The sequence below is a fragment of the Salmo salar genome, chromosome ssa28 (assembly GCF_905237065.1).
Source record: "Salmo salar chromosome ssa28, Ssal_v3.1, whole genome shotgun sequence".
In the NCBI taxonomy this organism is placed as follows: domain Eukaryota; kingdom Metazoa; phylum Chordata; class Actinopteri; order Salmoniformes; family Salmonidae; genus Salmo; species Salmo salar.
The window spans coordinates 7,002,845-7,026,817 of record NC_059469.1 but is presented as its reverse complement, the minus strand read 5'-3'; the positions used below and the strand labels follow the sequence as shown (position 1 = coordinate 7,026,817).

At 42.1% G+C, this 23,973-nt stretch overlaps 1 protein-coding gene across 4 annotated transcripts; it reads left to right on the top strand.

Annotated features, from left to right (window-relative positions):
* The first annotated feature begins 224 nt into the window (after positions 1-224).
* On the top strand, positions 225-18,749 carry LOC106589388 (AMSH-like protease). Of its 4 annotated transcripts, none has more exons than XM_014179293.2 (11): positions 225-475; positions 9,946-10,052; positions 11,448-11,665; positions 11,849-11,924; positions 12,399-12,494; positions 12,841-13,150; positions 13,434-13,558; positions 13,990-14,127; positions 17,143-17,255; positions 17,655-17,754; positions 18,120-18,749. In XM_014179293.2, exons 2-11 carry the CDS (start codon positions 9,972-9,974, stop codon positions 18,174-18,176), a joined length of 1,314 nt encoding a protein of 437 aa, XP_014034768.1. In that variant the 5' UTR covers positions 225-475; positions 9,946-9,971; the 3' UTR covers positions 18,177-18,749. The 4 variants fall into 4 exon arrangements, with proteins under 4 accessions (XP_014034768.1, XP_014034770.1, XP_045566223.1 ...); XM_045710267.1 differs by lacking the exon at positions 225-475 and adding an exon at positions 511-1,135; XM_014179295.2 differs by lacking the exon at positions 9,946-10,052 and having other exon boundaries at positions 259-475.
* Positions 18,750-23,973: the final 5,224 nt, after the last annotated feature.

Sequence of the window (23,973 nt, the reverse complement as noted above, 5' to 3'; positions counted from 1 at the left end):
CCAATTTTAATCAGAATCATCTCTGGTGACAATTCAGAATGCACTGTTGAGTAATTGTATGTCCAAAATCATATGCTTTTCTATGAGATTAATTATTGGACAAATGGTAATCAAATAGCTTCTTGTTGGTCATTCTGTAGATGTTTGTATTTCTTTTTTTTTTCAACCCCACGTTTTTGTGATGGCAGTGTGTCAAGCGCCGCTGTGGTGTGAGCGCCATGAATAATCTTATGAATTACAGGATGCAAATGCTGTTGCCGGTGTCGAAGCTGTAGGGCATTTTCTCTTTTGTGTAGTAGTGTGCTGCAGTGGATTTTCCTCTCCACCCCTTTTATGTGTGGTAGGACACATCCCTTCATAGCGACCACGGCTGCTGTCACCAACACCACAGCGCCGATGCTATCATAGGAGGACTGGATGACAATCTCTTTCGCCTGTTAGGACATTGGATTTGAAAGACAGCTTTCAGCCATTGGTAAACTTTCGCTCTTTCTATCCCTTTTCATTTTGAACAATGACTTCATGAAGTAGGTTTACAAAAGCTAAATACGCCAGGTTTGGATGAGATAACAGTGGCTTTTATTGACGCCAGTTTCCTGCTTTCGGACTCAATTCTAGCGTGTGACGATGGGGAGTTTGGGGAAAGCAAATAAACTGCTTCGCATTTTGAACTATTTACACGATTTATCAGTCTACTGCACGCTAAACTGTTAAATCAAATAGTTTCTTTAATTTTCCAGAACCTACACGCAGTAGCCAGTGATTGTGTTTTTATTAGGAGTGAGTATCATTCATAAGGCCCCCCCCCCCTTAAATTTCCTGATGTGGCAAAGTTGGTGAAATGACCAGAAATCGGTTTTAAATCACAAACAAGAGGTCGAATAGAAGGTCCTATATTGCTACATGGAATCTGAAACTACAAATTCAGTGTAGACAAAGTGATGATCATCGACGTTATTGTACAGATACAATGTTGCTGATGGGACACATTCCTAATGTTGACATGTAGGCAGTGATTTTCTCATTTTGTTGACACACATGGCTATCAAAAGAAGTTGTACTACTAGCTAGTGCCAGGTGCATCAGTTTACCAAAGCGTACAGGAAGCACACAGACAAGTCTCAGTTTGAGAGGGGTAAGTTACAATGTTCATTCAATGTTTCATTCTGTTTCATATGAATAGTTACATACTTTCTATGTATATACATTCACTGTGACTTTTGTTATTCAAATAATGCTAAGCTACTGTTATAATGGGTATTAGTTAAGATAATGGTCCATTATGTCAGTAGTCTAACTAATACAGTGACTCGAATATAGTAGGCTGCCCTACAATGCAAGCACATGCCATAAACCATTTATTTTGTTTCCTGAATTTGTAAGTCATATCTTAAAATAGCCTAACATTTTTGAATGGTACATTTATTGTGCAAATTCAATTGAAGGAAAGACTCAAATCATTTTGATGGAAATACAGGTTCGTTCAGAAAATGGGACATGTCAATAAAATATGTTCTGTTGACTTGGCATCTTAGGTATGTTGTAAAACAACTTTTAGCTTTCTATGCCTTTCCATTCTCAAGCAACATTTTAATTATGTTGGTTCGTTGTCCTTACTGTACTGTATCATAGAAAATAGTACTAACAGAGTTGAACACTCCTGATTGGGTCTTTCTCACAACTCACATTTGACCAAAAAAAGCATCATTTTTCACGAAATGTCCTCCTTAAATCACAGAGATTAGGATCTGTACTTATCTATTTCATAATTATTATAAAGTTTTTTAGCCGATATTATGCATTTTACCACAATTTCCACAACAATCAATGCAAAAATTCTCATTATCGCAACAGTTTAAAAGTCCCAAAAAGTAATAAACATTATTTTTTTTGTACCCCCTTTTTCTCCGCTATTTTGATCTTGTCTTCTCGCTGTAACTCCCCAACGGGTTTGGGAGGCAAAGGTCGAGTCATGCGTCCTCCAAAACATGACTTGCCAAACAACGCTTCTTAACATCCGCCCAGAAGCCAGACGCATCCATGTGTCAGAGGAAACCCTGTTCAACTGACGACCGAGGTCAGCCTGCAGGCACTCGGCCTGCCATAAGGAGTAGCTAGAGCGTGATGAGCCAAATAAAGCCCCCCCCCCCCTGCCAGGCAAAACAAATTTTTCACAGAAATGACCCCAAAAAACACAAGAAATGGATGATCAAGCTTTTTAAAGTTTCTAAAACAATACATGTATTTCTAGTAAGAAACAATGTGGTATATTGTTTAAGTACATTTTTTTGTGAACTGAGTCTATTAAACAAAATATCACAGATGAGACAAAAATGTTAACCTGTCCCTTGAAGGGCGGGAGGTTACCGTGGTAATGTGACTCAAGTCATGTTTGTGCCTGTGAGATTGAGAGTCTGACTAGTAGCTGCATTGTCTTCTCTTCCCTAACATTTGAAACTCAAAACTTTGAAAAACAACCTAGTTTGTGAACAAAACAATGTAAATAGCCAAGAAACACAAGGACAAAGTCTCACTTAAGTAGACTTTCGTTTCAAGTAAATTAGACCAACTTTTATACCTGTGCCAGCGCTACTAAAAATAAAATATTCACTCAGTTCTTCAGGTGCGCACAGCCCCCAGCCAGGCAGTGTTGCAGCGCTGTGTGGGTTAAAGGCACTGCATGATCAATCTGACATCTGTGTGGGCATTGCAGCATTTACGATGATATGGCCTCTGCACAAGTCAGGGCATTTATACTTCTTGCTCTCCACCGAGCAACGCAGAGCTGTTGTTTAGGAAGTGAGTTTGTGTTTATACAGGACCTCTCGCCCTCACCTTCCGTTAACCAATCATGTCAATACGGAGCTGTACTGAGCCCTCCACGTTGTACTTTTTTTTTAGAGGCGCACGGCGATGTGGTACCGAGCTCAATTTGGCCTCTGCGTGCCATACTGGTGCCTCTGACCACATTTTCGGATCAAGCATAAATTGGCTCTTAACTGCCAATGCCAAAATCTACCTGAATTTGACTGGTGGCGGGTGTTCATTTTAGGCCCTGTTAAAAACGAACTTGTCATTTAGAAAACAGCCTATGTGGGGTTAATATGAGTCAGTAACATTTATTCTACTGTCAAAATGTACTACAAAGTGTAAATAGGATAATTTTGTTCATAAAGTAAGTCTTGTCCAAAATAGAGTTTTGTGAGACATGTGGTCATTACTGCATCACAACGTAAATTAAGTTTGGGTCTGTTTCAACCCTATCCACATGCCCACAGCTGGCAGCACGCAAGTAATCATACATTCCGAGTGCAGCTGCTCCTGACCAGATCAAAATGCCTGGTAAATTTGGGTTGACTTTGGATAGCCCTATAAGGCTAGTTTGGGACCATCTGTAAATTACACAATGTATATGGGACAATATGTTAAAATTCCAACCGCTCCAAATTTCAATGACTTAAAAACCTCAAACCTACTATACATTGTAGAAATGTATTTACAAATTATTTACACCAACATTGAACCACACCCCAAAACCAACTCACATTTGAAATCAGTAATGGCCGCTAGCATTTCTTAATGAACCAAATCTAAAACAAGGCCAAATCAGGAATGCAGTCGCCCTTTAATGCAATTGATTAAAATACCCCTTACTTAAGTATAAGTACTGTAATTACATGTATGTTTTTTCAAAAGTCAAAAGTGGATTTGGACACACCTACTCATTCCAGGGTTTTTCTTTATTTTTACTATTCTTTGCATTGTAGAATAATAGTGAAGACATCAAAACTATGAAATAACACATGGAATCATGTAGTAACCAAAAAAGTGTTAAACAAATCAACATTTATTTTATATTTGAGATTCTTCAAAATAGCCACCCTTTGCCTTGCTGACAGCTGTACAGGTAATATTAGCTTTGTGTAATAGGATTTGGATATTTGTGGTTGTAAGGTATTTTAGATGTATTTCCGAATTGAGTGGGAATGCAAACAGCACAACACATTATGCCTATAAAGTACCTAAATATGTGAGATACTGATCAAAAACTGTCTTGGGATATCAAACAACAGTATAGGTAAGTGTGAAAACAGGTACATGTGTCAAAATGGGGGATATACTGCTGGGGTTGCTCTTTGCTGAAACATTAACTGCCGATTGTGGTTTAAAGTAAGTTAAATGTGTTTTATACACCACGTATTTCTTGACAAACCTTACTTAATCAAATACAAAACATCTGTACAATTGGTTTATTAAGGAGTGGTCCTAGTAAATAAATAAAGTTACCAACACGCCCCCCCATTGACTATACATTAGAATTAGCTTATTATCATTACCGAAATTACGGTTATCATTACCAAAAGGGACCTAAATATGATGTGGTAATGAGAAATGTGTATATCGGTTACGAGAGGCACATAGCTCAATTTTCATATTATAGGAGACAGCAATTATGAGTCAGCAAACAATTGACCACATCACTAAAGCCCATTCATGCCAACATTCTGGTAAGGTAATGGTTCTCTGACATTTTACTAATTTTAGCTTTTTAGCCGTTTCGGTAATGAGAAGGCCAAGTGGGGTAAATGGTGTGTTTGAGAAAAATAACCTAATTCTGAAGGTAAACAAGCAAATAAAGTAATGAACTTGTGCTCATCTAAGGACAACTCCTCTAGATCAGTGGTTCCCAAACTTTTTATAGTCCCGTACCCGTTCAAACATTCAACCTCCAGCTGCATACCCCCTCTAGCCCCAGGGTCAGCGCACTCTCAAATGTTGTTTTTTTGCCATCATTGTAATCCTGCCACACACACACACTATATGATACATTTTATTAAACATAAGAATGAGTGTGAGTTTTTGTCACAACCTGGCACGTGGAAAGTGACAAAGAGCTCTTAGAGGACCAGGGCACAAATAATAATAATCAATAATTTTGCTCTTTATTTAACCACCTTACATATAAAACAGTATTTGTTCATCGAAAATTGTGAATAACTCACCACAGTTTAATGAGAAAGGTGTGCTTGAAAGGATGCACATAACTCTGAAATGTTGGGTTGTATTGGAGAGAGTCTCAGTCTTAAATCATTTTCCACACACAGTCTGTGCCTGTATTTAGTTTTCATGCTTGTGGTTGCAAAGTGCATCAGTGTCTTAACAGCGCGATTTGCCACGGCAGGATACTCTGAGCGCAGCCCAATCCAGAAATCTGGCAGTGGCGTCTGATTAAATTACATTTTCACAGAACCGCAGGTTGCAATTTCGATGAGGCTCTCTTGTTCAGATATCGTAAGTGGACTGGAGGCAGGGCATGAAAGGGATAATGAATCCAGTTGTTTGTCTCATCCGTTTCAGGAAAGTACCTGCGTAATTGCGCACCGAACTCACTCAGGTGCTTCGCTATATCACATTTGACATTGTCTGTAAGCTTGAGTTCATTTGCACACAAAAAATCATACAATGATGGAAAGACCTGTGTGTTGTCCTTGTTAATGCAGACAGAGAAGAGCTTCAATCTCTTAATCATAGCCTCAATTTTGTCCCGCACATTGAATATAGTTGCAGAGAGTCCCTGTAATCCGAGATAAACATCATTCAGGTGAGAAAAACATCACCCAGATAGGCCAGTCATGTGAGAAACTCGTCATCATGCAAGCAGTCAGTCAGACAAGTGAAAATTATGGTCAGTAAAGACAACTTTAAGTTCGTCTCTCAATTCAATACTTTGCCCCTTGATAACCAGCGCACTTCTGTATGTTGTAAAAGCGTTACATGGTCGCTGCCCATATCATTGCATAGTGCTGGAAATACACAAGAGTTCAGGGACCTTGCTTTAACAAAGGGAACCATTTTCATTGTAGTGTCCAAAATGTATTTCAAGCTGTCAGGCATTACCTTGGCAGCAAGAGCCTCTCAGTGGATGCTGCAGTGTACCCAAGTGGCGTCGGGAGCAACTGCTTGCACGCGCGTTACCACTCCACTATGTCTCCCTGTCATGGCTTTTGCGCCATCAGTACACATACCGACACATCTTGACCACATAAGTCCATTTGATGTCACAAAGCTGTCCAGTACTTAAAAATATCCTCTCCTGTTGTCCTGGTTTTCAGTGGTTTGCAGAAGATGTCTTCCTTAATTGACCCCCCATAAACATAACGGACATATACCAGGAGCTGTGCCAGGCCTGCCACGTCTGTTGACTCATCCAGCTGTAACGCATAGAATTCACTGGCTTGTTTGTGAAGCAGTAATTGTTTCAAAACATCTCCTGCCATGTCACTGATGCGTCGTGAAACAGTGTTGTTTGATGGAGATATTGTCTGTATAGTTTTTTGGGCTTTTTCCCCCAGCATTGTCCCAGCCATATCCGCGGCAGCAGGAAGAATTAAGTCTTCCACAATAGTATGGGGCTTGTCTATCCTAGCTACTCGGTAGCTCACCATATAAGACACTTCTAGCCCCTTCTAATTAATGGTATCTGTTGCTTTTATACATGTCTTACTACTCGAAAGTCGTCTTAATTCTCACTCAAAAAACTCCTGTGGCTTATTTTTCAAATTGGCATGTTTTGTTTCTGAATGTCTGCGCAAGAGTGAAGGTTTCATTGAGTTGTGAAATAGTACTTTTGCACATATAACACACTGTGGCTGAGGAAAGGCACTACTCCCAATATATAAGTGAACCACAAATCAACGTAGTTCTCATCATAATTGCGCCTCTTTGAAGGTCCAATGTCCCTGTCTGTTTTTTCAGTGCTTTCCCAGGAAAGGGGGCAGTAGCTCTTTGGCTGCATCAGCTTCACAACTGTCAGTGTCCATGCTAGCTAGGCTAACAACAAATGTAGAATTACTGAAGCTATCATTGGATGTGCTTCGAGGAAGCAGAACAACTTGTCGTCGACAGGTGCAGTACTGCTGGTAGTAGCAGTACTACCAGTAGAGCTGGTATGTGTCTATAAATGGACTGTTTGAAAATGTGAAGAATCTTTTTATATTTTATTATGTGAATCACATTTTTATTTGGCGTACTCCCGACCGCATTGCGCGTTCCCCTGTTTGGGAATACCTGCTTTAGATGATGCATCATGCATGGGTGAATACAACTTTATTTAAAAACGAATTGGAGTTTTTACAGTGTTACGTAATTAGACACGTCTACAGACACTGTGTTGTTACATAATACATCTAACAGTTTAATGTAAAATTCAACTAAAATACAATTGTTGTGAGTTATGGACAAACTACAGCAACAGATTTTGTTTTATTAAAATATGTTAGGCTTTCTAAAGTAAAATTGACCCGAGAATTTAATCCAGACACATTTCAGTAATGAGAATTTTGGGTGAGAATGTACAAAATGCAGGCTAAAATATTGTACATTTATTGAAAATAAGACACATTGCCAAAAACTAGAAATCTAGTTGATTTTTCATGCATTAAGTTAGTCATGCTGTGTTCATAATCTGTGAGTGACTGAAGCCTTTCATGTCTCCTGTAATTGTATTTGAATCAGTGAATGTCGTTCCCATCTGCTTGAGCATTACTGCTTCTTGCAGAGAAAGTAGGAATCCAAAGTTTGAAAGTAGGAATCCAAACACATGAATGGTGAAATGTTCCATATTCATCATCTCCAGCACCACCCCAATGTCAATGTACAGTCGTGGCCAAAAGTTTTGAGAATTACACAAATATTAATTTTCACAAAGTCTGCTGCCTCAGTTTGTATGATGGCAATTTGCATATACTCCAGAATGTTATGAAGAGTGATCAGATGAATTGCAATTAATTGCAAAGTCTCTCTTTGCCATGCAAATAAACTGAATCCCCCAAAAAACATTTCCACTGCATTTCAGCCCTGCCATGAAAGGACCAGCTGACATCATGTCAATGATTCTCTCGTTAACACAGGTGTGAGTGTTGACGAAGACAAGGCTGGAGATCAGTCTGTCATGCTGATTGAGTTCGAATAACAGACTGGAAGCTGCAAAAGGAGGGTGGTGCTTGGAATCATTGTTCTTCCCTGTCAATCATGGTTACCTGCAAGAAAACAAATGCCGTCATCATTGCTTTGCACAAAAAGGGCTTCACAGGCAAGGATATTGCTGCCAGTAAGATTGCACCTAAATCAACCATTTATCGGATCATCAAGAACTTCAAGGAGAGCGGTTCAATTGTTGTGAAGAAGACTTCAGGGCACCCAAGAAAGTCCAGCAAGTGCCAGGACCGTCTACTAAAGTTGATTCAGCTGCGGGATCAGGGCACCACCAGTACAGAGCTTGCTCAGGAATGGCAGCAGACAGGTGTGACTGCATCTGCACGCACAGTGAGGCGAAGACTTTTGGAGGATGGCCTGGTGTCAAGAAGGGCAGCAAAGAAGCCACTTCTCTCCAGGAAAAACATCAGGGACAGACTGATATTCTGCAAAAGGTACAGGGATTGGACTACTGAGGACTGGGGTAAAGTCATTTTCTCTGATGAATCCCCTTTCCGATTGTTTGGGGCATCTGGAAAAAAGCTTGTCCGGAGAAGACAAGGTGAGCGCTACCATCAGTCCTGTGTCATGCCAACAGTAAAGCATCCAGAGACCATTCATGTGTGGGGTTGCTTCTCAGCCAAGGGAGGGGGCTCACTCACAATTTTGCCTAAGAACACAGCCATGAATAAAGAATGGTAACTAAGTGGCTCGGGGAACAAAACATCGATATTTTGGGTCCATGGCCAGGAAACTTCCCCAGACCTTAATCCTATTGAGAACTTGTGGTCAATCCTCAAGAGGCAGGTGGACAAACAAAAACTCACAAATTCTGACAAACGCCAAGCATTGATTATGCAAGAATGGGCTGCCATCAGTCAGGATGTGGCCCAGAAGTTAATTGACAGCATGCTAGGGTGGATTGCAGAGGTCTTGAAAAAGAAGGGTCAACACTGCAAATTTTGACTCTTTGCATCAACTTCATGTAATTGTCAATAAAAGCCTTTGACACATATGAAATGCTTGTAATTATACTTCAGTATTCCATAGTAACATCTGACAAAAATATTTAAAGACACTGAAGCAAAAAACTTTGCGAAAATTAATATTTGTGTCATTCTTAAAACTTTTGGCCACGACTGTACACTACCGTTGAAAGGTTTGGGGTGAAAATATTTCAGAATTCTAACCACCTTTTTTAAAATATATTATTAAATACAGTTATTAGCTGCAGAAATATGGTCATTTTACAGTCACTGACTTGAAGTAGTTTTTTACCCTTCACATTAAAGTCAGCCTCAAGCAGTGTTAATTACACCTAGATTTCACACCATGTTCCCATTTTGTACTGTACATGATGGGTTTCCAAGGCAGCATCAAGCAGACTATCACTGCATATCACTGAGGAATGGAAAGGGTTTGAATGTATGGCAACATCTTGCTTTCAAATCTGTTGCAGTATCAAAGAGTAATTTGGGGATTGAAGAATAGAGGGAACCCAGATGATTAAATGCACTACTGAAATCTGCTAATTGACCAAGCTAGATAAAGCCCCATCAAGGATTTCATCTCAGCAAAATATGTCCATGACTCACCCTATTTTGCTGCTTGGTTACAAGCTGTCATAGCAACAGTAGCACATTTTCTGGGAGGCATGTTGAGCTATTTTGAAAAACCTGTTAGAATTTGATTGAGAGGCTGCTTTTGGAAGCTCTTGTGCTATGAAACAACAGAGAAACTATACGGCTGAAAAAGCGAAACAAATCCAATAGCCGTACTTGTCATTCAAGTCAGGTTATAAGCCAAGCTCTTGACCATTTTATATGACTACTACCGAGGGTAAGCTGTCTCTGTGGACAACATGAATGTGTCTCTCTCAGTGAGAGGAAACCTTATCGATCCAATGGTCATCATTACACAGCAGAGTCATGGCCATTAGCCAAGCTAAGGTTTCGCTCCTCTCGTCTCCAGTGGGCTATAATCTTGGGAGATGACAGATGGACACATTGGGAAGATTGGAGCCTGTGACCCTGCAGTCTAAAGACACCATGGAGCAAGGCTTCAGCTTCAGCACACTGGTGAGTCTTGTCAGTCAGCGGTGAGGGTACTTAGGGTGGGGGGTGAAGCAGGGAGGGGTGAGCTGTGTGTGGAGTGGGATAGGTAGGAGAGGAAGAGGCGGTGTGAAAGGAGGGGCTAGAGGGCTCTTGTCTTGGTAATCAAAGGATTCAAGGTTCGTATAGGAAGGCTGATGGAAGGCTGGGGTGAATGAGTTTACTCTGGAGAGTGTTTATTAGGGTATGGGAAGGCGTGTGGGTGGGCTGTATTGATTTCTTCTGTAGAGTGGGGGGGGGGAGTGGGAATGGGTTAGTGAGTCTGGGGGTCCACTCTAACGTTTTCCTCTGACTCACTCACATTAGTATTCCCACTGCAGCTGCTCTGTCATTCAGACTCATCTCTCCATTCAGGGCCATCCCTCCATCCTACGTTGGGAGAGATGGATGGAAGGAGAGAATGAGCGATAGAGCGGATGTTAGCCTCTTCAGACTTCCGCAGCTCGTGAATAGATGATTAGACAAAGGAGATGTTATTATCAAGCCCTCAAAAGAGAGAGTGCTCATGCCTGCTTCAACTATCACTGCCAAATGGATGTCTAAATTTGATACTTTGAGTGTCCAAACATTTCCCCCGTTATTTTGCCCGTTATGTTCTGCGAGCAACGGTTCTGTCTGCAGTCTTCATCAATTTCCCCCTGTAGAGTCCAGTAGAATCTTGATAAGACGCCCACATTCAGTAGTAACCTTATAGGAACTCTGCAACAGCAGTGTCCAGTGTGTACTGTGCTGTGCTCATTAGTATGGTGCAGAGCAGTGCCGCTCAGGCCAAAGCGGGGGCTAGCATAGCAGCGGGCTCAGAGGGAGCAGGCTTCCGTTCAGCTCCCCCCTCAATCCCCCCAACCCCCCGCCCACTGAACCTGCACTGGCCGCCCTGTCCCAGTGAAGGATGAACAGTGATGATGTTGTCTGGTCATGTGACCACCTGGAGAGGGAGTGCTGGGAGACTACTGATGGAGACAGCCCATGCTGATGCTAGCTGTTGTTTCAGAAGAAGCTACAGTAATACTGCTGCTAGGGGTGATAGTGTTGCTGTGTCAGACTGTTGGCCTTAGGGTTTTTCTGGTACTGATGCAATGTTAGTGATGAATGTGTTGTTTTAGGCCCTGGGGTGTAGAAAGAGGTGTTCTAATGCTGGTGTTGATAACCAGGTTGCCTTAGTTCTATCCTAACCTTATCCATTAGATGGCAAAATGCAATACTAGCCTTTGATCAGTTTCCAGGGACATCTACTACACTCCGATGCTTGTACTTGAACTCCTAAGTTGACCTTTGTGACTGCTCTGCCCGTGTCCTCTCGGACTCTGACCCTAGTGTTTGAACGTTGATCTCTGATCCCGGTGACCTTTGACCCCCCAACAGAAGAAGCTGGCGGCCGAGCCGGACCACACGGACGTGAGCCTGACGGCGGCAGAGCGCGTGCGGGCCCTCAGCAAGATGGGCTGCAGCATCGAGATCAACGAGGAGATCACGCCACGCCGCTACTTCCGCTCCGGCGTGGAGATGGAGCGCATGGCCGCCGTGTACCTGGAGGAGGGCAGCCTGGAGAACGCCTATGTCCTCTACAATAAGTTCATCACGTAAGGAGAGGAGAGAGAGAGTATCTTATACCTGTGTCTAGACTCGTGCCAATGATAGAGTGTAGTACTAGCATACCTTTGGGCTATGTCCAATGTACTAATGGCAGATCAAGTACAGTATCTGATGATTAATGCACTACTGTAATCTGTCTAACCACCCACTATCTCTCTGTTGTGTTCTAGTCTGTTTGTCGAGAAACTCCCCAGCCATCGAGACTACCAGCAGTGCAGTGTGCCTGAGAAACAGGTGATAATAAAGGTAAGCCTGCTTCTGTTGTGAGTGGACCCATGTGGTGCTCAGCCCTGCGGAAAGCTCATTAACATCAGGGCTTATTAGCCTGGCTGGAGGGATGGAGAGAGGAGTGGCAGGGTGGTACGAGGGTCCTGTCTGTCTGGCTGAGTGGTAGGCTACTTAGTGGGTGCCTCATACTTAGTGGGGGGGATTCAGGTCTGCTTTGATTTAAGTGATGTATGTAAAGGTAAGCGAGTCCAAGGTCAGCTCAGGAACAGCACGAGTTTAGAAAGGGCTGTAGATTACCTTTTGTTGACAAACAATAGAAGCGCCACTACGATCTATTAAGAACTTTGAAATGGTAGATGAATGTCTCCTCGTTTTCTATTCTTCATGTAATGATTTGGCCCACTCTTATTGACCGTTGGAGCTACAAAGTACCACGGCTAATGGAAGAAAGTATTTCCCTGCCTGCACTCACACAGTTGATTTTATTCTCAGAAGTTGCAAGATGTCGCATTTCCGCGGAAAGATCAATTGAAGAAGCTCCTCCACGAGAAGTACAACAAGGAACATACAGAGTATCTCAAAAGTCAGGTAAGGTTTAGCACCCAAACTGTTCGTTACATTCCTTGAGATTAGCTAGGAGACTGGCTGGGAGCACAATGTGTGGCTCTAAGCCCAGTGCTAGTGTGCAACACCTGTTCATATTAGTTACAGTGTGGTATTTGTATCACTTGTTCGGCGAATGCTTCAATGCAGCAGTTTGTAGTTACATTTGTAGTTTGCGATAAGTAGTGTTGCGGAATGTTTAGGAGTAAGATCATGTATATCAACAAATTGTACTGATATTAAAATGGCACAGATCTGAAGTGTGTCTGTGTCTTTGGTTTGTGCGTGCACATGCGTGTTCATGTGTGCACTCGTTTGTGTGCGTGTGCAGAGCCAGGCGGTGGTGGCGGATTGCTGCGGCCAGCAGCTGCAGAAGATGTCTCTGGTTGAGCAGGAGAGGCAGAGGGTGGCGCAGCTGCGCAGGATGCAGATGGAGTCGGAGCAGTTCCGCTACTTCGAGGACCAACTGCGCAGGCAGGAGCTGGCCAATCGCAGAGACGAGGCGGTCGCTAAAGTGCCTGAACAAACGGACGGCTCCTGCCTGTCCCACTCCTCCAAGAACCATGTTCGTCTCGACCCAAACCGCAATAAACAGCTTCTCCCCAGCAGCAAGCCGGCAGCTACACTGGCTGGCGTACATAGTGAGTGTCCTGCTCCCATTAGTATATGACATCTAGGTTCTATATTTTCGATTGAGTGATTGTTACTCAGACTATCCATTAGTAAGGTAATGGGGAAGTCAATAATGAGGTATATTAATAGATGGTTTATATAGTTGAGCTGGTTAGTCACTGTTGATGCATGTGTTTGTGTTGCATGAGTCACACTGATGGACATCCTGTTACTGTTGTTACACATACTGTGCTTAAGTGTGGTGTGTGTGTGTGTGTGTGTGTGTGTGTGTGTGTGTGTGTGTCCATACAGATCAACGGGTTGAGGGCCTGAGGCGGGTGGTCATTCCTAGAGACCTGACCTACAGGTTTCTACTGCTAGCCGACAGTAACACAGCCAGGGGAATAGAGACATGTGGGGTACTCTGTGGAAAACTGGTAAGACATGCTCTGCTCTGCACACAAACATTGATCTATTTTATTTGTCGACAAACTTCCAGTTTATTGGCGGAAAGTCAAACTTCCCAGGCTACTGTTTACCTTATCTAAGCAAACTGTAGGAGACACCATTTTTACTCAGTGCCATTCCATCTGCAAACAATAGTTATGTCAAGTAGGAGGAGAGCGGGAGGTTGCCAATGTAAGGTGTTCAAAGTTGATTGTAGTTGCAACAGTATTTGCTCTCATTTTATGATGTACTGTATGTCATGTGCATGCATCAGATTGTTGTGAGTAGGTTGGTGTGCTAAATCCTGCAAAATAGCAATAACAGTACCTCAGTGCCAGTAGACTTATGCACAGTTATTAGCGACTATGTTGTGCATTGTAATGCATTAACTCATAGGATGTGTTACCTTTGTCTCTTCCAGACTCAAAACGAGTTCATGCTGACCCATGTGGTGGTGCCCAAACAGTCAGCCGGCCCAGACTACTGTGATATGGAAAACGTGGAGGAGCTCTTTAGTTTCCAGGACCACCACAACCTACTGACTCTGGGCTGGATCCATGTGAGTCGACACTACACACACACCTCCACATATACAGTTGAAGTCAGAAGTTTAAATACAACTTAGCCAAATACATTTAAACTCCGTTTTTCACAATTCCTGACATTTAATCCTAGTAAAAATTCCCTGTCTTAGTTCAGTTAGGATCACCACTTTATTTTAAGAATAAAATGTCAGAATAATAGTAGAGAGAGTGATTTATTTCAGCTTTCATTTCTTTCATCACGTTCCCAGTGGGTCAGAAGTTTACATACACTCAATTAGTATTTTGGTAGCATTGCCTTTTAAATTGTTTAACTTGGGTCAAACTTTTCAGGTAGCCTTCCACAAGCTTCCCACAATAAGTTGGGTGAATTTTGGCCCATTCATCCTGACAGAGCTGGTGTAACTGAGTCAGGTTTGTAGGCCTCCTTGCTCGCACACGTTTTTTAGTTCTGCCCACAAATTTTCTATAGGATTGAGGTCAGGGCTTTGTGATGGCCACTCCAATACCTTGACTTGGTTGTCCTTAAGCCATTTTGCCACAACTTTGGAAGTATGCTTGGGGTCATTTGCGACCAAGCTTTAACTTCCTGACTGATGTCTTGAGATGTTGCTTCAATATATCCACATAATTTTCCCTCCCTCTTGATGCCATCTATTTTGTGAAGTGCACCAGTCCGTCATGCAGCAAAGCACCCCCACAACATGATACTGCTACCCCCGTGCTTCACGGTTGGGATGGTGTTCTTCGGCTTGCAAGCCTCCCCCTTTTTCCTCCAAACATAGCGATGGTCATTATGGCCAAACAGTTCTATTTTTCTATCATCAGACCAGAGGACATTTCTCCAGAAAGTACGATATTTGTCCCCATGTGCAGTTGCAAACCGTAGTCTGGCTTTTTTTATGGCGGTTTTGGAGCAGTGGCTTCTTCCTTGCTGAGCGGTCTTTCAGGTTATGTCGATATAGGACTCGTTTTACTGTGGATATAGATACTTTTGTACCCGTTTCCTCCAGCATCTTCACATGGTCCTTTGCTGTTGTTTGGGATTGATTTACACTTTTGCACCAAAGTACGTTCATCTCTAGGAGACAGAATGCGTCTCCTTCCTGAGCGGTATGATGGCTGCGTGGTCCCATGGTGTTTATACTTGCGTACTATTGTTTGTCCAGATGAATGTGGTACCTTCAGGCGTTTGGAAATTGCTGCCAAGGATGAACCAGACTTGCGGAGGTCTACCATTGTTTTTGTTTTCAGTCTTGGCTGATTTCTTTGGATTTTCCCATGATGACAAGCAAAGAGGCACTGAGTTTGAAGATGGGCCTTGAAATACATCCACAGGTACACCACCAATTGACTCAATTGATGTCAATTAGCCTATCAGAAGCTTCTAAAGCCATGACATAATTTTCTGGAATTTTCCAAGCTGTTTAAAGACAGTCAACCAAGTGTATGTAAACTTCTGACCCACTGGAATTGTGATACAGTGATTTATAAGTGAAATAATCTGTTTGTAAACAATTGTTGGAAAAATTACTTGTGTCATGCACAAAGTAGATGTCGTTACTGACTTGCCAAAACTATAGTTTGTTAACAAGAAATTTGTGGAGTGGTTGAAAAACAAGATTTAATGACTCCATCCTAAGTGTATGTAAACCTCCGACTTCAACTGTATGCGCAAGCGCACACACACATGTACACACACAGATGCACTCAAACATGCACATTTACACATACATACACACTTATGCACTCATATACACATACGCACGCACACAGAAGCATGTGCGCGCACACTTACACACCCGCCACCCTTTAATTTGCTTAATGAAATATCACCATAGAAACCAGGTCCATTGGTTCAGATGTCAAAGTTAATCATAGACCTGCCTTCTGAGTCTGTGCCAGGGACGTTTCTAGGAGTTGAGGACATTGGGAGCTTAGCCCAAAACCAGAGGGGGCATCCTCCCACGGAAGAAGACATTTTTTTATTTCAACAGCATAAATGCATCAATCGGGCACACTTTGAAATAAACATTGAGAGATTTACTAAAATACACTAATAATATAGTACCAGTCAAAAGTTTGGATACACCTACTCATTCAAGGGTTTTTCTTTATTTTTTATATTTTCATCACTAGCCTTTTGGTCCTAGACTTGGCGCTCTGGTACCGCTTGCCGTGGGGTAGCACATGTGGAATCGTGGTTTTTCTGTAAGAGATAGCCAATCATAAGGAATAGGAATTGTTCCACTGAATTATATCAGCTGATGTGGAAGAAAGAAATTAAACAGAAAGTCTCCTGAAGACAACAAAGCATAGCCTAAATGTACCCAGGGTTACACTCTACCCAAATTATGTCTATGAATGTTTTTCCACTCAAAGAAAACGTATACTTTTGGGTTCACAATCTCTTATTTTCCATGTGCCATCTTAATCAAAATGTGTGCGTGTCCAGTTACAAGGTTGTTAGCTAAAAGGTAACATGACTGAACAGCTTGTTTGTTATAAGACAAATAGGCTAGTAAGCGGCCTGCGAGTAACCTAGCTTTAAAACTGCCCGGGACATTTTATTTATCCAATACTTCCCGCGAATTCATAATAGAAGAAAATAAACAAGATACTGTACCTCGGGTAAAATTGATTGTATCCTTTTGAATGGTTTGGGCTGTAGATACACGGTTTTCACTGAAGTAATGATAAAACCATGACAGTCACAAAACTGAGCACTTGCCTAGCGTGTAAGTGATGCGCCGTTTATGGAAACGTATATCATACTTACAGCCTGCAATTTCTAAATTCTTTGATCATCAAAAGGTTCGGGACTTGACCAAAAACATTCAGGGCTGCAGCCCCGGAAGCCCAGGTCTTATAACGCCTAACATGGTTAGGCGTTATAAGGGGAGGGACAGACAGAAATCTATTTCTACTGATTTTGGGGAATAAACATAATCTGTAAATATCAAATATAACACCTAACACATTTCCATTATCTCTAACCAACTCTTCTGACTGTTGCTCTCCTCTGCCCTCAGACCCACCCCACCCAGACGGCCTTCCTGTCCAGTGTTGACCTGCATACACACGGCTCCTACCAGCTCATGCTGCCTGAAGCCATCGCCATCGTCTGCTCGCCCAAACACAACGAGTGAGTCCCTGTCTGCTAGAAGGAGTAAGCCTGCTGATGCTAACGCTAAAGATAACCAATCCATGCAATGTGGGTGGTATCAAATAGTTTAGTAGGGAGCAATGTTACCGGAAATGCGTGATGTAGAACCGACATGATGATTCTCTGTGATGTGGAAGAATGGGTTGTGTCAGTTCTATACTTAACATCTCTATATAATTCTACACAGCTCTAAATGTTCTACCTCAATGAATAAGCCTCAGGCATAAGTTCAGAACTCAGATGACTAACCTAATGTAGGCCTTACAGTTGCTTGGCTGGAAGACGCTCTAGTTTTACCAGATGGATGTCATGACTTCCTTTGGGCATGAGCCCTACTGTATGTAGACAAGTCCTGTGTCTGTGATCTGTGTGTTGCAGTACGGGAGTGTTCAGACTCACCAGCTCTGGGATGAGGGAGGTCGCCGGCTGCAGACTGAAGGGCTTTCACCCACACTCCAAGGACCCGCCGCTCTTTAGCGTAAGTAATACACACAGACAGCCTTCCAGCAGACAGAGAGGCCTCACTGCCTCCGCAGCCTCCCTCTTATTCAGCACAGTCACAAATAGAGCTTGTGTGTGTGTGTGTGTGTGTGTGTGTGTGTGTGTGTGTTCATGTCGAATCCCCAGCTGACAAGGTAAAAATCTGTCGTTCTGGCCCTGAACAAGGCAGTTAACCCACTGTTCCCCTGTAGGCCGTCATTGTAAATAACAATTTGTTCTTAACTGACTTGCCTAGTTAAATAAATGTTACATTAAAAATGGTGTCCCTCTGTTCATGGTTGTGCTTCTCCACTGTTGTTGTTAGTTAACCTGAGAATTAAACAAGGCCTTTCCTATTTTCAGATCTGTAGGCATGTTGTTATAAAGGACTCGAAAACAACAGTGCTGGACCTCCGGTGACAGCGAGGGGAAGACAAGACACCCACAACATCACAAACTGGAACTCCTATTTATTTGAACCTTTATTTAACCAGGCAAGTCAGTTAAGAACATATTCTTATTGACAATGACGGCCTACCAGGGAACAGTGGGTTGACTGCCTTGTTCGGGGGCAGAACGACAGATTTTTACATTGTCAGCTCGGGGATAACCACTAGGCTACCTGCCACCCCATTTATACCTTTGTTTACAATGAAGGCTTTTGTATTTATTTATTTTTTTGAAATGAGGTACTGTGAATTGAAACTGCTTTGCAACACAATGATGTGAGCTATGGAATTGTTCTAATGGTGTTGTTTTATCAACTCTTTATTCACTTTAAGTATGGGATTTTTTTTGGGGGGGGGGCTTTTTGATAGCTTGGCTTGACAGTTTTGGCAGAGGGGAGTTTTTGAGGCAGATAGTCTTTCTCCTTGTCAGATTTGATGTGAAATTCTCCAGCGAGAACTATTTTAGCACGCAGGCTTACTGTAAATGGCCTTAGGTGTTTCAGTGTGAGAACAACTGGCTGAGAATAAAGTGTGTGTGCGAGCAGGTGCGTGTGTTATATGAATGATTACATGAATGATAGTCTCCCATGAGGGTATCCTTACCCTTAACTTTCTTGGTACAGGATACAACAGACAAGACTTGAAAGACACAATTATACAGTATTTACACAATTGATTACGTATGCAGAGATTCAACAAATGAACAAAACATTTTTTTTAAACGCAATATAAAATGGACTTATCGAATTGTGATGGCTCTATGTGGTTTAGGAAGTTTCATGTTGTCTTTTTAGTCTTAGTTATAATAGATTACATTTGGCCAGTTGGATTTTAGCCTTGACATTTTTGCATTATTTGTGAATCTTGATTTATCTTGAAGTGTTGACCTAAAAGAAAACCGTAACTAAATTCTTATTAAAAGTAGCCCATCGAGGTGGAATGTCTTGTGCGGGGAGGAACAAACCGAAGTGCTCAAAGAATTAGTGACTTCAGAAAGTATTCATACCCCTTGACTTCTTCAAAAATGTGTTACAGCCTGAATTCAAAATGGATTAAATAGATTTTTGTGTCACCCATCTAAAACAATACCCCATAATGACTAAGTGAAAACTACATTATAGAAATATCTAATTTACATAAGTATTCACAGCCCTGAGTCAATACTTTGTATCGCGATTTGTATCGCGATTACAGCTTTGAGTTGTCTTGGGTATGTCTGTATCAGCTTTGCACATTTAGATTTGGGGATTTTCTCCCATTCTTCCTTGCAGATTTTCTCCAGCTCTGTTAAATTAGTTTTGGAGCGGCATTGAAAAGCCATCTTCAAGTCTTTCCACAGATTTTCAATGGGATTCAAGTCTGGGCTTTGGCTGGGCCACTCAAGGACTTTCACATTCTTGTTCTGAAGCCATTCAAATGTTGCTTTGGCTGTATGCTTGGTGTCATTGTCCTGTTGGAACGTAAATCTTCACCCCAGTCTAAGGTCGTTTGCACTCTGAAGCAGGTTTTCATCTAAGATTTTCCTGTATTTGGTTCCATTCATTGTTCCCTCTATCCTTACCAGTCTCCCAGTCCCTGCTGCTGAAAAGCACCCCCATAGCATGATGCTGCCACCACCATGCTTCACGGTAGGGATGGTGTTAGACGGGTGATGAGCTGTGCCTGGTTTTCTCCAGACATAGCGCTTTGCATTCATGCCAAGTTTGTCTCATCAGACGACAAAATCTTTTGCCTTACGCTCTGAGTCGTTCACGTGCCTTTTTGAAAACGCCATGGGCCTCATAACCGGCTTGTAAATTTTACACAGAATATCTGCATGCACCATTTCTGAAAAGGGCGCACACACAAAAATATTTAGATTTATAAACTTGGTGCATTCAATATATACGCATGTTTCCCATTATAAATCAGACCTGAAGTAAAACTGTGCACATAAATTGCAATTAATTGCAAAGTCCCTCTTTGCCATGTAAATGAACTGAATCCCGAAAAAACATTTCCACTGCATTTCAGCCCTGCCACAAAAGGACCAGCTGACATCATGTCAGTGATTCTCTCGTTAACACAGGTGTGAGTGTTGATGAGGACAAGGCTGGAGATCACTCTGTCATGCTGATTGAGTTTGAATAACAGACTGGAAGCTTCAAAAGGAGGGTGGTGCTTGGAATCATTGTTCTTCCTCTGTCAACCATGGTTAACGTGCCGTCATCATTGCTTTGCACAAAATGGCCTTCACAGGCAAGGATTTTGCTGCCAGTAAGATTGCACCTAAATCAACCATTTATCGGATCATCAAGAACTTCAAGGAGAGCGGTTCAATTGTTGTGAAGAAGGCTTCAGGGCGCCCAAGAAAGTCCAGCAAGCGCCAGGACCGTCTCTTAAAGTTGATTCAGCTGCGGGATCGGGGTACCACCAGTACAGAACATGTTCAGGAATGGCAGCAGGCAGGTGTGAGTGCATCTGGACGCACAGTGAGGCGAAGACTTTTGGAGGATGGCCTGGTGTCAAGAAGGGCAGCAAAGAAGCCACCTCTCTCCAGGAAGAACATCAGGGACAGACTGATATTGTGCAAAAGGTACAGGGATTGGACTGCTGATGACTGGGCTTAAGTCATTTTCTCTGATGTATCCCCTTTCCGATTGTTTGGGGCATCTGGAAAAAAGCTTGTCCGGAGAAGACAAGGTGAGCGCTACCATCAGTCCTGTGTCATGCCAACAGTAAAGCATCCAGAGACCATTCATGTGTGGGGTTGCTTCTCAGCCAAGGGAGGGGGCTCACTCACAATTTTGCCTAAGAACACAGCCATGAATAAAGAATGGTACCAACACATCCTCCGAGAGCAACTTCTCCCAACCATCCAGGAACAGTTTGGTGATGAACAATGCCTTTTCCAGCCTGATGGAGCACCTTGCCATAAGGCAAAAGTGATAACTAAGTGGCTCGGGGAACAAAACATCGATATTTTGGGTCCATGGCCAGGAAACTCCCCGACCTTAAGCCCATTGAGAACTTGTGGTCAATCCTCAAGAGGCAGGTGGACAGACAAACTCCAAGCATTGATTATGCAAGAATGGGCTGCCATCAGCCAGGATGTGGCCCAGAAGTAATTGACAGCATGCCAGGGCGGATTGCAGAGATCTTGAAAAAGAAGGGTCAACACTGCAAATATTGACTCTTTGCATCAACTTCATGTAATTGTCAATAAAAGCCTTTGACACATATGAAATGCTTGTAATTATACTTCAGTATTCTATCTAAAGACACTGAAGCAGCAAACTTGGTGGAAATTAATATTTGTGTCATTCTCAAAACCTTTGGCCACGACTATACTTTGGAAGTTTTGGAATTTTGCCCGTGCTACAGAAGGCTATATTGGTCTGCTAATACAGCACTAGTAAACGCGCAGTGCACTAGGTTTGTGGGGGGATTTTTTTTCTTTTCGTACTATAGGCCTACTTACAGTGGTAGCCTATACAATTCAGTGCAAAATATCAACTGTCTGTTCACCTGTTGAATTCTATTGTTTGTTATAAAGCGCGCTCACTTTCGGAAATTATAGCATATCTAATACTGGTGGTAGGCCTAATTAAATGAGAGCTCCGCATGGTAATTTGTTCTATTGCTACTTCGGGAATATGAATTCATCATGGCCAAAAAATCTGAGGAATTTACTCTGCAATGGATATGTATATATATATATATATATATATATTTATACATTTCAATATTGTCTACTTGAGGAATTTGACATTACCGTATTCAACGTTTTTAGAATACAAAAAATAAAACATCGATTTTTGCTTTTCTCACTAACGGCAAGTGATAGCATCTGGTAAGTGTATATTTAGCTACCCGATTTTGTTGTTCTTATGAATAAGACTGTCATATTTTCCTGCACAAGGCTAGTCTACTTTTGCCTTCTTGCCATGCAATACCTCAACCACTAGAAACTGCATACGCATGGTCTAAAGTTTGCGAGAGGATAAGCACATTCTCACCAAGTTTTTCATTTTTTATTTTATAATTGCCAACTTTAGCTTGAAAACAGGTGTTTTGGGGATTTTTTTGTGCATATGCAAAGTTTATAAATGAAGCCCCATGTGTGCTGTAATGTGCCTTTTTCTCAGGAGTGGCTTCCTTCTGGCCACTGTCCTATAAAGCCCAGATTGGTGAAGTGCTGTAGAGACTGTTGTCCTTCTGGCAGGTTCTGACATCTCAGCCAAGAACTTTATAGTTCTGTCAGAGTGGTCATTTGGGTTCATAATCCCCTCGCTGACCAAGGTCCTTCTTGCCTGGTTGCTCAGTTTGGTAGTTCCATATGTTTGCAATTTCCCAATGATGCAGACCACTGTGCTCTGGGAAACTTTCAACACTCTAGAAATAGTTTTTTACCCTTCCCCAGATATGCCTCATCACAATTCTATCTCAGAGATCTACAGACAGTTCCTTGGACTTCATGGTATAGTTTCTGCTCTGACTTGCATTGTCAACTGTGGGACCTTCTATACTGTATATAAATCATCTCCAAACAATGGAATTGGCCACAGGTGGACTCCAATCAAGTTGTAGCGACGTCTCATGGATGATCAAAGGAAATTGGATGCACCTGAGCTCAATTTGGAGTGTCATAGCAAAGGGGTGTGAATAATTATGTAAATTAGATATTTCTGTATTTGTTTTTGAATACATTTCTAAAAACATGTTTTCACTTTGTCATTATGCGGTATTGTCTGTAGATGGGTGAGAGAAAAATATATATTTAATCAATTTTGAATTCAGGCTATAACACAAAATGTGGAATAAGTCAAGGGGTATGAATACTTTCTGAAGGCATTGTATAAGCAAAGATGCATTAGACGCCTTATAAGAGGAGTATCTTTTTGCCATCCCAAGGGCCTTGACTACACAAAGCTCAGGTATCAGTTCACTTTCCACCCCCATGAAGCAGTTAACTAGCCTGCTCTCAGACCTGTTTGTGCCATCTTGCCAACTCATCATTGTTTGGCTTGACAATGACCATGGAAGTTAGCGAAACAGCATAAACAGATCTGGGACAAGGCTATCCTTTAACCGCCCCTCGCTGTAGAAAATGGAGCTGTCCTTTTTTCACCTTTGGCAGAAGCGGGCATATATTTTTTTACTCTGCACACGCCCTCACAGCAGTGCTGATAATGGCATTATCAGTTGTACAATGTGGTGTTGGACTATTGCTGCAGTGTGATTAGCTGTCCCAGTGGTGCTGCACAAACATGTTATGTTGTAGTGGCTTTATGTTTGGCAATGGGAAAGACAACCAGTCAATGCAGTGACTCTACCACACTTTTCCACTGCCATTTTGGTAATAAAATACATACTGCGTTATCTCCTCGTCCAAGTTGTTGTTTAACTGCACTTCATGTGTTGTCAAATGTAGTTGTTTCTTCCCAAATGAACAGAACCATGTCATCAAGGGAAAGGAATGAGTGAAAACAGGTTATCAAGACAGGACCAGAGATCCAGTTCCTCTGCAATCCAGGGCATGAAGTATGTCAGTGTAATTGTTTTGTTAGAGAATAAACAAAGACGTTCTCCTGAAAGGATGAACCAGGTAATTGGTATTTTACGAACAGGCATTCTGTTGTAGTTCATTTTCGGAGAATGTAGGGTAGCAGTGACAGATTCTGGTGTGTTTTGTATGAAAAAAGAGTAACTGAAAATGTGGCCAGATGCAGCAGTAGTTATAGTAATCATATTAGAAACACTTGTAATAGAAATGTATGAGCCAGAGA